At 41.8% G+C, this 13,649-nt stretch overlaps 1 protein-coding gene across 2 annotated transcripts in view; it reads right to left on the reverse strand.

The window, feature by feature from the left end:
- Positions 1-13,649, reverse strand: part of KDM7A (lysine demethylase 7A) — a 354,974-nt gene that overhangs the window by 184,631 nt on the left and 156,694 nt on the right. For both annotated transcript variants that reach the window (XM_069227885.1, XM_069227884.1), the window contains exon 10: positions 2,761-2,852. In XM_069227885.1, the coding sequence (XP_069083986.1) occupies positions 2,761-2,852 (92 nt within the window). The remainder of the gene's footprint in view (positions 1-2,760; positions 2,853-13,649) is intronic.

Here is a 13,649-nt window from a genome sequence, read left to right on the forward strand (position 1 = left end):
AAAAATGCTTTTGTTCTTCAACAATGTATCGATTTGCCATTCCTCTCTTGGATACAATTCGATTATTCCTATGCAATCCGTACTGAACCACCAGAGCACCTCCCTTCCAACATGAAACAGTCTGCAGAATGATCAACGGTGGTTTTGCCGCTTGTCATTTATACAATGCAATGGGAGCGTTTAATTGTTATGTTTTTGTTTTTCTAACATTGTAATATTTTCAAATTACATTGTTTTCTCTACATAAAGGGTGGGAGTTTGATTGGGGAGGTGGAGAGGTGTGTTTCTCTTGAAGTCTGATTACACAAAACTCTGATTCACAATACAGGGAGTGCAGAATTATTAGGCAAATGAGTATTTTGACCACATCATCCTCTTTATGCATGTTGTCTTACTCCAAGCTGTATAGGCTCGAAAGCCTACTACCAATTAAGCATATTAGGTGATGTGCATCTCTGTAATGAGAAGGGGTGTGGTCTAATGACATCAACACCCTATATCAGGTGTGCATAATTATTAGGCAACTTCCTTTCCTTTGGCAAAATGGGTCAAAAGAAGGACTTGACAGGCTCAGAAAAGTCAAAAATAGTGAGATATCTTGCAGAGGGATGCAGCACTCTTAAAATTGCAAAGCTTCTGAAGCGTGATCATCGAACAATCAAGCGTTTCATTCAAAATAGTCAACAGGGTCGCAAGAAGCGTGTGGAAAAACCAAGGCGCAAAATAACTGCCCATGAACTGAGAAAAGTCAAGCGTGCAGCTGCCACGATGCCACTTGCCACCAGTTTGGCCATATTTCAGAGCTGCAACATCACTGGAGTGCCCAAAAGCACAAGGTGTGCAATACTCAGAGACATGGCCAAGGTAAGAAAGGCTGAAAGACGACCACCACTGAACAAGACACACAAGCTGAAACGTCAAGACTGGGCCAAGAAATATCTCAAGACTGATTTTTCTAAGGTTTTATGGACTGATGAAATGAGAGTGAGTCTTGATGGGCCAGATGGATGGGCCCGTGGCTGGATTGGTAAAGGGCAGAGAGCTCCAGTCCGACTCAGACGCCAGCAAGGTGGAGGTGGAGTACTGGTTTGGGCTGGTATCATCAAAGATGAGCTTGTGGGGCCTTTTCGGGTTGAGGATGGAGTCAAGCTCAACTCCCAGTCCTACTGCCAGTTCCTGGAAGACACCTTCTTCAAGCAGTGGTACAGGAAGAAGTCTGCATCCTTCAAGAAAAACATGATTTTCATGCAGGACAATGCTCCATCACACGCGTCCAAGTACTCCACAGCGTGGCTGGCAAGAAAGGGTATAAAAGAAGGAAATCTAATGACATGGCATCCTTGTTCACCTGATCTGAACCCCATTGAGAACCTGTGGTCCATCATCAAATGTGAGATTTACAAGGAGGGAAAACAGTACACCTCTCGGAACAGTGTCTGGGAGGCTGTGGTTGCTGCTGCACGCAATGTTGATGGTGAACAGATCAAAACACTGACAGAATCCATGGATGGCAGGCTTTTGAGTGTCCTTGCAAAGAAAGGTGGCTATATTGGTCACTGATTTGTTTTTGTTTTGTTTTTGAATGTCAGAAATGTATATTTGTGAATGTTGAGATGTTATATTGGTTTCACTGGTAATGATAAATAATTGAAATGGGTATATATTTTTTTTTGTTAAGTTGCCTAATAATTATGCACAGTGATAGTCACCTGCACACACCGATATCCCCCTAACATAGCTAAAACTAAAAACAAACTAAAAACTACTTCCAAAAATATTCAGTTTTGATATTAATGAGTTTTTTGGGTTCATTGAGAACATGGTTGTTGTTCAATAATAAAATTAATCCTCAAAAATACAACTTGCCTAATAATTCTGCACTCCCTGTAAATGCATGTTTGAAAAGTTCTGTTAACCAAACAAGGCTTCTCTAAGTGATGGAAATGTGGGCTTCAACCTGCAAATATAAACACTACCTTTTCAACATACCGTTTTTCAGGTTTAGTCTTAAGAAGAGTATCTAGACATACTTTATATATCACTTATTTCTACTGATAATTGAAAACCTTTAAAAAAAATATCACAATAGTGGTCGTAAAAGGAAGGAATAAACTTGAAGTGAAAAGTAAAGAATAACATGTAGGAGTGGGAACAACAGAAAAGGATGCACCTTATCGTAAATACATTTAAATAGAGCAAACATGTTATAGGATGCACCATGGTTAATAATGTATAACAAGGAAGGTGAGACCTAAGTTTGCATTTAAAGTTTGTAAGAGGCAACAGCAATGCCTGGAGAGCTCATGTATTGATGTCTTTATTAAAGAATCAATTTCCCCAAAAGGGTGGAAATTACTTCTTTATATAAAGGCACATATAGTTAGAAATATAACATTGAGGGTGTCAAAAGTGATTCAGAAATGTTGTTTAAGTTTGAAAAGGCATGTGAAAATGATTCTTAGAAGACAGCGGAAAAAAGATAAAAAATACTTTTAAGGTAAATAGAGATGGATTTTTTTTTTCAGTCAATGGTATATTAGAATTGAAGATTTCTTTAACAATGTAGTATGAAATGATTAAAAGAAGTTAGCACAATTGATAGGGCCAATTAAATTCTACTCCAGCTGACAGGAGAAGTGCATTAAAATGGCCTTTTCAGTGTTTAACAGCCTGCAGGGTTGCATGGTATTTGCAGCAACCATTACAGGCTTGTCGTGGATGTTTGCATAACTTTGTATGTTCTATAACATTTTTACTTACTTCTTTCTTCATCCAGGATTTCAGCGCAGTTACCAATGCTTTGACTCCCTGGACCAAATAGTTTGGTGGATGGAATCCATCTTCTCTGAGCTCTGAAGAAGAGAAATCAACAACAACCGATATAATTGTGAAAAACACAAAATTCTTGTATTATTAAGTCTTTATTCCGGCACTACTGTGCGGTACAGTAACCACGTCAAGCAGGCCCTCATGAGGATTGCAGTCCCTCTAAAGCAGAAGGGCGGTGAATTCACTGAATATGCCAGAGACAAGTGAGTAGGAAGCCTAAAGCCTTTCTCGCCCGAAGTACTTAGCATCTACGTATTGCTTTGAGTGGGGCGGCGGGGACAGGGATAATTAAATATTATTTGCGTTGATGATGGCTCTTAACCAACACTGGAAAAAATCAACCTTAAAAATCCGACTCGCGCATGCGCAACCGGTTAAAAAAAAAATTATCCTCCTGCTCAAATGACGTGAGAAAGCGGAGTTACCAGTTACTGACTGATTCGCAGTCTCGCACTGAACCAACGATTCCTTAACCTGATGTTACGGATGACAAGGAGAGGACTGCACGGTTCCTGCATAGTACAGTCCCCTCCGGTAGGGACCTGCGGTGTACTCCAAGTATTCCATATAAATCCACTAGATGGCAGCGTATACTAAGCATTCAGGCACAGAAGGCTGCTGCAAACTCAGTGAGCATCTGATAAACAGGTTTGAAAGCACCTTTCGATCTAGTCCAGATTTTATTGAATATTTTGATGGTACATTTTAACCCAGCACATTCTTAAAAATTAGTGCATATGTGGGCGATCTTAAAAACGAACGGCTAAGGACTAGGAGGTTGGTGTGTCCTGGCGCGGGGCGTAGGTGATATCGAAGTGCCTCGGGCAATGGTCCCGTTGTCCTGAGCAGCAAACTAGACACGAAACCTTAATCACGTAATCACATTCAAAAGCAACAACTCCGGGTTTATGCTCTAACTGCAGTCCGAGAGACCCCGGAGTAGGAGCTTCAATGGGCTCTTCACTCACTAAAGTACATACTGATTAATAGTCTCACGAACAATTCTATAAAAGTGTGAGCCCATTTAAACAAAATTTCATGAAAAAATAAATAATCAAGGCTACTACAGTATGAGAGAAACGCAAAATCTCGTGAATATATGTATAGCAACATGGATACTGTACTGTTACTTTTAACTCTTACTAGATCACGTGCCAGATCAAAATGAGGAAAAAAAATGTGTGCAGTTTATACATAAGACAACGGCGAATTGTAATTATAAAGCACACTGGACAAGGCCTCGCGGGACACTGCTAATAATTGTAAAGACATTTCTTAGCAGCCCCATCAAGAGGATTAGTGTGAGGGGGCCTTGAAAAGCAACTGGGTGAACTCCGAAAAGCCTCCTAGAGACAGATCTTTAGGATTGCAATATGCGGTGAAACGTGAACCCTCCCGCGCATTCCCCCTGAGAGAGCGTAGTTTTAATATTATATATTATAGACGTGTAATGCTTACATTTGACTAAAACAGTCTTAGAATATATTAAATAAAGGTATAAGTTTTGCTCATGAATGAATGTTAATGCTAAAATAATAATTATCTTCAGTTATATGTAGTATTATAAGCTGAACTGCATTCATTAGAATCGTGTGCCTTAAGTTAGCATAAGTCGCGAACTAGCTGTGTAACTCATTTAAAATCTATTTTTCCTGCTTTTCTCCATGCGGACTCGCAAAAGAACTATGACCCAGCTATTGTTCTCTTCTATATTGAAATGAAACATTAACAAAACTTCCCATCCGCATTCTACTAGCTTTGAGTATAGAGATATGTGCTTCGAAACAGTAATGGACACTTTCAAGGACAATGAGACGAGGAGAGAAGAACTCCTGACCCGAGACGTGTGCCAAGATGGTGAAGTAACCCCGGACGTACCACCTACGAAAATGCTGATTATAAAGACCAACTGGAAGATGACAAAATATCTTAGAATGACAAATGCATTACTTAATGAATAATTTGATTGGTTACCAATGATGGGGTGTAGTTATTAACCAATAGAATTGTGGGGGAATGGGTAAGAAAAGGGGATAAAAACTCATGACACAGAGGACGAAGTTCAGTTAGGAAGGGATGACATCGATTGCATCCAGAAACTCGGTCACTCTATTTGGTGATTTGAGACTTAGACAAAGTATTACAATCCATAGACTGCCCTATTACACTGTCCTCCATATGAGGAAAGTGATCCATGATTCTCTTTAGTTAGATTGACGGTGAACCAACTGATGTCCTGAAGACGAAGACTGATCCTGTATGCTGACAAAACTTGAGGAGGGTAAATATTATTGCTAACAGAATTGCTATGCCTTTTCTTTCTAGGTACCAACTGCTGTATATTTAATTAATTATTTAGTTAGATGTTTTCCAAATTGATGTTCTAAATTGTTTTGCATGAAGCCCAACATGCTAATGCTAATTTGAGGTTAGGAGAGGTATTCAATTGACTGACGAAACTGACGTGACTGACATGAAGCTATGCTGAACTGATATTCTGATGTTTATCATGCACCGTGGTTTAATCTCTGCTGTTATATCTATCCTATGATCTTGATTATCGCATTCTTGAAAGTTTATTATAATTGCCACTCTGTGATTATGCTTTTATGTCTCTTGGGTTAGAGACTAATACGTTTAATATTAGATTGTAATCAATAGGGAATAAATTCACAAAATCTTTCTTCAAGGTGTGATTATTTGAGTCTGAGAATTAATAAATGCGCCGAAGGTTCATTAATGGTTATTGTGAAACATAATTGATGTTTGGTAATCTGGTCCTACGGAGACTCACCACTGGGTCAAAAGGTTCATCGACCTAAAACGAGTCCTGATGTGTATAAATTGACATAGACGGACGCGTTAACAGTTTTGGTAGCAGAGTTCGGGTTTGGCCCTTGGGGGCCCTAGGACGGAGTTTTTGTGGTTAATTTGTTTTTATATATGATGAAATTTGGCAAAGGAATGAGTGGCTAGGTACACCATAGGCTCTCCTGGGATCTCGGAGCCTGCCTAAGATGAGTTGGGAATGTTCTCGGCGTCATGGTATGTGTGGTTAGGATCTTTGCGCTTGCTCAAAAGCTTATGCAACTTGCAGGAGATTGTGAAGATTGTGTGCTTAGGTCAAAATTAAGTGTCGTTTAGCAGGAGTGGGCGTACTCCACAGTATGAGAGTAGGGAAGTCGGCGTACTTCATGTGAATGCAGCGCTTATTGTTCGAAAAATTATCCATGTGGTTGGTCAAGGTACGGACCTGTTGAGGTCTAAGACTCCGGAGTAAGATGAAAAATATGGTTTATGTTGTAATCTGCGTGGTTTAATAGGTCAATCGGGCGTGGTTGACAAGTCAAGCTTGAGTCATAACGTATGTATGAAACCTTCGATGGAGATTTGACAAGCTCTAAAGTGCACTAGAGGGAGTCATTGACAAGTCGAGAGTAGGATTTGCGGGTCGAATTCTGCTTGCGTATGTGGGATCTGAGAAGGAGAGAGTAGCGGCCGAGGCTTCAAGTGAAATCTCTGTAAAGTTCTGAAGCGAATGTGTTATCCTTCCTGTAGTAAATCAGCAGATTTGTATTGTCATTTAAGGTGTCTGCAATAATCGCATTAGTTTATGTGAGGTATGAGAAGTTAGTGAGGTGTGGATAAGCCGCAAGACTTTGTCAGCTGCAGTGTGTATGAGTGTGACGTCAGAAGTGCCGCGCTGGGATAGGTCAGATGTTGAGAAGGGTCGCGCACGGATTGGCTGCCGTCCGTGAGAGGCAATAGGGTGAGCAAAGGGCAGGTGAAGAGTGTCCTGGGAACTAAGCCGTTCTTGATTAAATCTAAAATTAAAATGAACTTTGTTAAGGCATTCAAAAGCGCTTTAAGGGGAGATGTGTACATCGTTGCAACAGATGGGGAACCTACACCGCCCGAAGGTACTCCAGCATATACTGTTATGGAGGAAAAGGGTGTTGCACCGTGTTTGTGGTTAAAACAATGGCGCAAGTTGACAGAAAAAGGGTGTTTAGCGTTTCCGGAACATGGGACGTTTAATCAAAAAGTTTTCGAAAATTTGAGGTGGATGCTAAGTACACAAAAACCACCCCCGAGACCAGCTCAATATGAGGCACTAGCGATCTGGGATTTAATGGCTCTTAAACACAGGCAGGAAAGGTTTCACAGGAGATTGACTAGGGCAGAAAAATCCTATGCAGAAGCAAGATGGGACAACGAGAATAAGATGTGGAGACGGGGAATCGTAGATGGGTTAAAGCTGTTTCCACCGATAACACAGGGAGAAGAGACACAGGGAAAGAAGGCTACTTGCAAAACTAACAGAGATTCAGACAAAGTTAAGGAACAAAAAAGGTCCTGGGAAGAAGAGGATGATTCAGAAGATGAGGAGTTTATGGACAGATTACTACATGACAGACCACCACCTTATGCGGTGAGTGATAATGTTCCGAGCACTAGCTTGGATCCTGGGAACCAGACACAAGAGAAGGGAGTCACTGATACGGTACAGACTAGTGATACAGCTTCGATACAGAATGGTGACAATGTACCCACTGCTCCAGACATACCGAAACAGTTGCAACCTCCACCGCAGATAAAAAGAATTAATCCTGATGTTCCAGTGCTTGAGACTACAACGAACTTAGGGGTGCCACCAGATCCGATATATACAAAACCAAGATTGGTTCAGATTGAGTCAACCCCACAGTGTCACAACCGCCACAACTGATACCGGGGTATAACCCAGTAGCGGGTCCTTTAAAGGAACCTGCACCAGGATTATTGGAGCAGACTTATGGTGTTGAAGCTCCCAGAAGCCTGGGATCAGGTCAGACCCCTGCCGCAATATCACTACCTATCACTGTTGGTCCCCCAGTACCATTATATGCCCAAGAGAAAACAAGGACATGCGAACAGGGAGTTATGGCTAATGAAATCATAAGAGGAGGGTCTATTAGAACTCCACAAATAATGGCCCAGGGAGGGCATGTTTCCGAGCAATCAAGACCCTTAATGGATCTCAGTCCAATAGGGGCACCTCTTGAGGCAATGCGACAAGCAGGTTTGGGAGTTTTGACTCCCCAAACTATGAGTACAAACACCTCATACACTCCAATGATACATACTGGGAATATTTCACTGCAGGGTTTTACAGTGCAGCAGTTAAATGAGTGGTTAGAGAAAACCTGTGCATCACAAAAGACTACAGCGACTACAGTAACCAAAGTCAATCCCGAAAAAGAAAAACAAAATGAATACCTGAATCTGATACGGCTAAGTGCAGAAGCTGCTGAGTTGGTAGAAGGAACTATGGGGGTAAACAGATTAGAATCTTACACTGAGGCAGAACTGAGATACTTGTGCACTAAGATTACTAAAGAAGTGGGAAAAATACACCAGAGATTAACAAACTTGGCAGACAGATACAACATGTAAATGTAAATTAGCACTTGTATAGCGCACTACTCACCCGTTAGGGTCTCAAGGCGCTGTACTCATACCGCTATGGAACCCCTCCTGGCTTTTCCCTGTGAGGCGCCCACTCCTGAGCACCCCCAGGGTGAAGCCAGGCATCCAAGCGCTGTTGGGGCCGTTGTGGAGATTAAGCAAGCTATTGCCCAGAGTTGCAGAGTGGGACCCATGAATTAGATTAGGCACCGAGGCGAGAATTATCTGGTCAAGGGGAATTGAGCCCAAGACCTGCTGAAGCGGGACTTGAACCCTGGTCTTCAGCCAGATCTCTGCTTCAGGGTCTGCCGCTCTAACCATTGAGCCACACTTCTCCACTAACATCGATATTGGGAACACAAAACATTTGAAACAAAGTTACAGATTAGACTTTGACACAAAAGATTTCGAACACATGAGATCCGCAGGTATGAAAACACACCTGAAAGAATTGCTGCAGAGTGCGCAAATCTGGGGAGCATTAGAAAAATGGGAAAACAGATGGGCAAAGAAAAAGGATAAAGGGAAGAGAGATAGGTCAGGATCTATTGAAACGGCGACAGCACACGATCTAGATTCAGTAAAAATCTTGCCCATGAGAGAAACAGCTGGTGGTGTTTTAGTCCATGTGCCATGGTCCAGGGGAGATATTTTGTCCTTTACAAATGATTACCCGAGGTTGAGAGAGAAACCGATCGAGTGGTATCAGCAGACAGATCGATTCGTAAAGCTTGCAAAATGTCTCTGGGAGGACTTGAATACTTTGTTTGAGATTATTGTTCCACCGGATTTATGGCTTGAATGCAAAAGAGGGGTGGATTGGCCCACAAAGGAACCGGCAAGGGACAAGGTGACAGGAGCACCTTCTGAAGAGGTGATGAAATATTATCATAAAGTAATTGAATTTTTTAAGCAAAAGCTGTCACCAAAGGTGACCGATTGGCAGAAAATCGACCGGACTTCACAAGAAGTTAAGGAATCAATACATGCCTATTATGAGAGATTGTTAAAAGCATTTAAACATTACAGTGGTACTGAAACGATCGAGCCGAAAGACATGAATCATCTTGTGTTCAGATTTGTTGAAGGGCTGAGACCAGAGGTTGGTCAGATGATTAAGAATCATTTAATTTGTTGGCAAGCTAAACCGATTGATGAGGTGCTGCAGTATGCGAAATACTGTAGTGATGAAATTGAGTTGAAGCAGAAAAAGCTGAAGGAAAAGGTGATGGTGATGCAGATAAGAGCTGCACAGGCTGGAATTCAGGGAAATGGTGTTCAACAAATTATGAATCAGCACCCGCAAATGAACGGAGGGTTTCAGGTACAGCCGAGAGGTAGAGGTCGAGGTTTTGTGAGTCGAAATTCAGACATGAATAATGTTGTCATGCAAAGTGATGGGCAAGTAATGAAGCGGATGTCACCATGTCACGCGTGTGGGGGCATGGGTCATTGGAAGCGGGATTGTCCAAATATGGTGCATGATGGTACAGTTCAGCAGCGCATGAATGTTGGGGCACAACAGAATCAACGAGGTCCAAGAATGAGACAGCAAAATCAGAATTATCAAAATAATCTGGTACAGATGTCAGGGGTACAACCCATACAGCAAATACAGACGCCACGTTTCCAAACTGTGTCAGTACAACCAATACAACAGCAGATTCCTATGGTACCTAGACAGCAAATGCAGCCAACTGTAGCTCCGATGGGTCAGCAACAGGTGATGCTTCCTCAGCAGGTCACGGGTCAGATGTCGAGTCAAAACAATACTGTACAGCAGTTCCCATTACGAGGTGAAAATGAGACAAATGACGATTGGTCAGATGACAGTTCAGACAGTGAAGAGTGTAGGCTAGCAGCCTCACTAGAAGTAGATCAGAGAGGCCCATATGAAGAAGGGAAAGTAATGGGCTATAAGGTTTCATTTTTGGTTGACACCGGAGCTACACGCTCTACAGTCCGTAGTGTGGAAGTACCAAGATTACCTTCATCAGGACGCACAATACGAGTGGTTGGTGTGGCTAACCAGTATCTGACAAATCCAATTACCGATCCAGTACAGGTTGAAATTGGAAATTTCCAAGGCCTGCATCGGTTTGTTGTATGCGACTCAAGTCCAGTATCCTTACTGGGAAGGGACTTACTATGTAAAACTAAATGTTCAATTACCTGTTCCAACGATGGAATAGAAGTTCAGACAAACAGTGATGACGAAGGTGAAGAGGATCAGCTCATAGGAGGAGAGGAGATGAGCGAAGATTACCCTCTAATTACCTTATTTCCGGTGTTCACATTAATTGACTTACCTGCTGACCTACAAGGGTCCGCAACAGAAAAAGTGTGGGATTTGACAGGCAAGGAGGTTGGTTTGATTAAAGGAATTAAACCAGTCAAGGTGCAGATAAAACCAAATGCAGTATTCCCACAAGTACCACAATATCACATGACTCAAGACATACTCATTGAGGTGACACAGATAATTGCAGATTTTCTCAGACAGGGAGTTCTAAAGGAAGTTTTGAGTAGTCCATGCAACTCACCTATCATGGGTTTGAGGAAACCCTGTGGGAAGATTCAGATTGTACAGGATTTGAGAAAAATAAATGAAATGGTGATAAAATGCTGCCCTGTAGTTCCTAATCCAGCGGTAATAATGTTCCAAGTTCCTTGTGATGCTGAATGGTTTACCGTAGTAGACCTATCACAGGCATTTTTTTCAATACCACTACATGAAGAAAGCCAATTTTTGTTTAGTTTTAAGTTCCTAGATAAGGTGTACAGTTGGTGCAGAATCCCTCAAGGGTTTTCTGAATCTCCATCTATCTTCAATCAGATCTTAAAAAAGGATTTGGAACCTCTTGTACTGCCTTTTAATTCCACTCTTGTGCAGTACATCGATGACTTATTGATTGCATCCAAGACCAGAGACAGTTGCAAATATGATACCATTGCATTGTTGAACCATTTGGGGAAAAAACGGGCATAAGGTGTCACCCAAGAAGCTGCAGTACTGCCAGAAAGAAGTAAAATATTTAGGACATTTGATTGAGAAGGGATCCCGAAGAATATCAAAAGAGAGAATAACAGCTGTCATACAAATGAATCCCCCGACAACAAAAAGAGATGTCATGATGTTTTTGGGAATGGTGGGTTATTGCCGCCAATGGATACCCAATTTTTCAATCATTGCAAAACCCTTGATAAAATTGACAGGGAAAGATGTCAGAGAGGAACCATATACGATCACTTTGACAAAAGAAGAACTTGAGTCATTTGTAGAGCTGAAGGAGTGCATGTGCAGGGCCCCAGTGCTAGGGATGCCCGATTATGAAAAACTTTTTCTGTTGTTTTGTCATGAACGTGATGCTTGTTCTTTGTCTGTTTTAACACAGGTCCACGGAGATGCAAATCGCCCTGTAGCATATTTTTCAGCTACTTTGGACCCTGTCGCAGCAGCCCTACCGGGTTGTTTGCGAGCAGTTGCAGCAGTTGGTCAAAGCCTTTCCCAATGTGAGGGCATAGTCATGGGATATCCCTTAACGGTTTTGGTTCCACATTCTGTTGAAATCCTGTTGACAAGAACGAAAACACAGCACATGACAAATGCACGACTTGCCAAATATGAGACGATTATTTTGGGGCCACCACATGTCACATTAAAAAGATGCACAGTACTGAACCCGGCAACTCTGCTTCCCAATGAAAATACAGAAGTCAAAGAAGGGGAAGAATTTGAGCATGATTGTCTTGAGGTAACTGACCTCTGTACCAAACCTCGCCCAGATATACGGGACACTCAATTAAAAGAAAACGATTGCATTATGTTCGTAGATGGGTCCTGTTTAAGAGATTCAACTGGGACATTGAGAGCTGGCTATGCAGTATGTACAATGGCTGGCATAGTTGAAGCCTCATGGCTTGAAAAAGTATTTTCAGCACAAGTGGCAGAATTAATAGCCCTTACAAAGGCCTGCCATGCTGCTGTAAATTTGAAAGTCACAATTTATACGGATAATAGGTATGGATTTGGAATTGTACATGATTTTGGTCAGATCTGGTCACAAAGGGGTTTCATGACCTCTTCCGGATCACCTGTGAAAAATGGAGAACAGATAAGAGATTTGTTACATGCGATTCAGTTACCTCTTGAAATTGCCGTGGTAAAGTGCAGTGCTCACACCAGATCACAAGACTTTGTGTCAATGGGAAATGATTACGCAGATCAGGAAGCAAGATTTTGTGCATTAAATTGTATCTCATTCAAAGAGCAATGGGAATTGTTACCTCAGCCTGAAAATGACAACTCTGAATTTAGCTTTGCAAGTGGTTGATACTCTAGATGAATTGAAAACACTACAGAACCGTGCTAACAAGGAAGAAAAACGCTCCTGGCAGAGAATGCAATGTACACAAAGAGCAGATGATATATGGGTCTCAGACTATGGGAAATTAGTCTTACCTAATAGCCTACTGTCACAGTTTGCTCGGTTATATCATGGGCAAGCACATTTGGGGAGAGACGCCATGATCAGATCTTTTAAGGTTGACTGGTTTAATCCAAAATTCAGACATGCTGCAGAAATCATTTGTCACAGGTGCATCATCTGTCAACAGATGAATGCTGGAAAAGGAACAGTGGTAAATTTGAGCCACATTGGAAGAGCTGGAGGTCCATTTAATAGAATCCAAATGGATTTAATTGAAATGCCTGTTTGTGGAGGATTGAAGTACGTGTTGGTGATTGTGTGTGTTTTCAGTCATTGGATTGAGGCATACCCTACACGTAGAAATGACAGTCTCACAGTTGCAAAATTATTACTGAGGGAATTAATACCGCGATTCGGGTTCCCGGTTTCTATAGAATCAGATAGGGGAAGACACTTCGACAATGAGGTGATCAAGCTTCTGTGTGCAGCACTTAACATCGTGCAGAAGTTACACTGTAGCTATCGCCCTGAAGCATCAGGACTAGTTGAACAGATGAATGGTACCTTAAAATCAAGAATAGCAAAAATGTGTGCAGCAACGAACATGAAGTGGCCAGATGCATTACCGCTAGTACTGATGTCCATGAGAAACACACCAGATAAGAAAACAGGATTGTCACCCCATGAAATCCTCATGGGTAGAGCAATGAGGTTACCAGCAGTACCTGCCAATGCACTAGTGAATATTACAGATGATATGGTGTTGGATTACTGCAAGAATTTAGCTGACATGATACGCTCTTTCTCTCACCAGGTAGAAGCTAACACGTTACCACCAATCGGCGAACCAGGTCACTCACTGCAAGCTGGAGATTGGGTGGTTGTCAAGAAACACGTAAGAAAGTCGTGTCTTGAGCCGCGTTGGAAAGGGCCATATCAAGT

This window comes from Pleurodeles waltl, chromosome 4_1 (assembly GCF_031143425.1).
Source record: "Pleurodeles waltl isolate 20211129_DDA chromosome 4_1, aPleWal1.hap1.20221129, whole genome shotgun sequence".
Taxonomy (NCBI): domain Eukaryota; kingdom Metazoa; phylum Chordata; class Amphibia; order Caudata; family Salamandridae; genus Pleurodeles; species Pleurodeles waltl.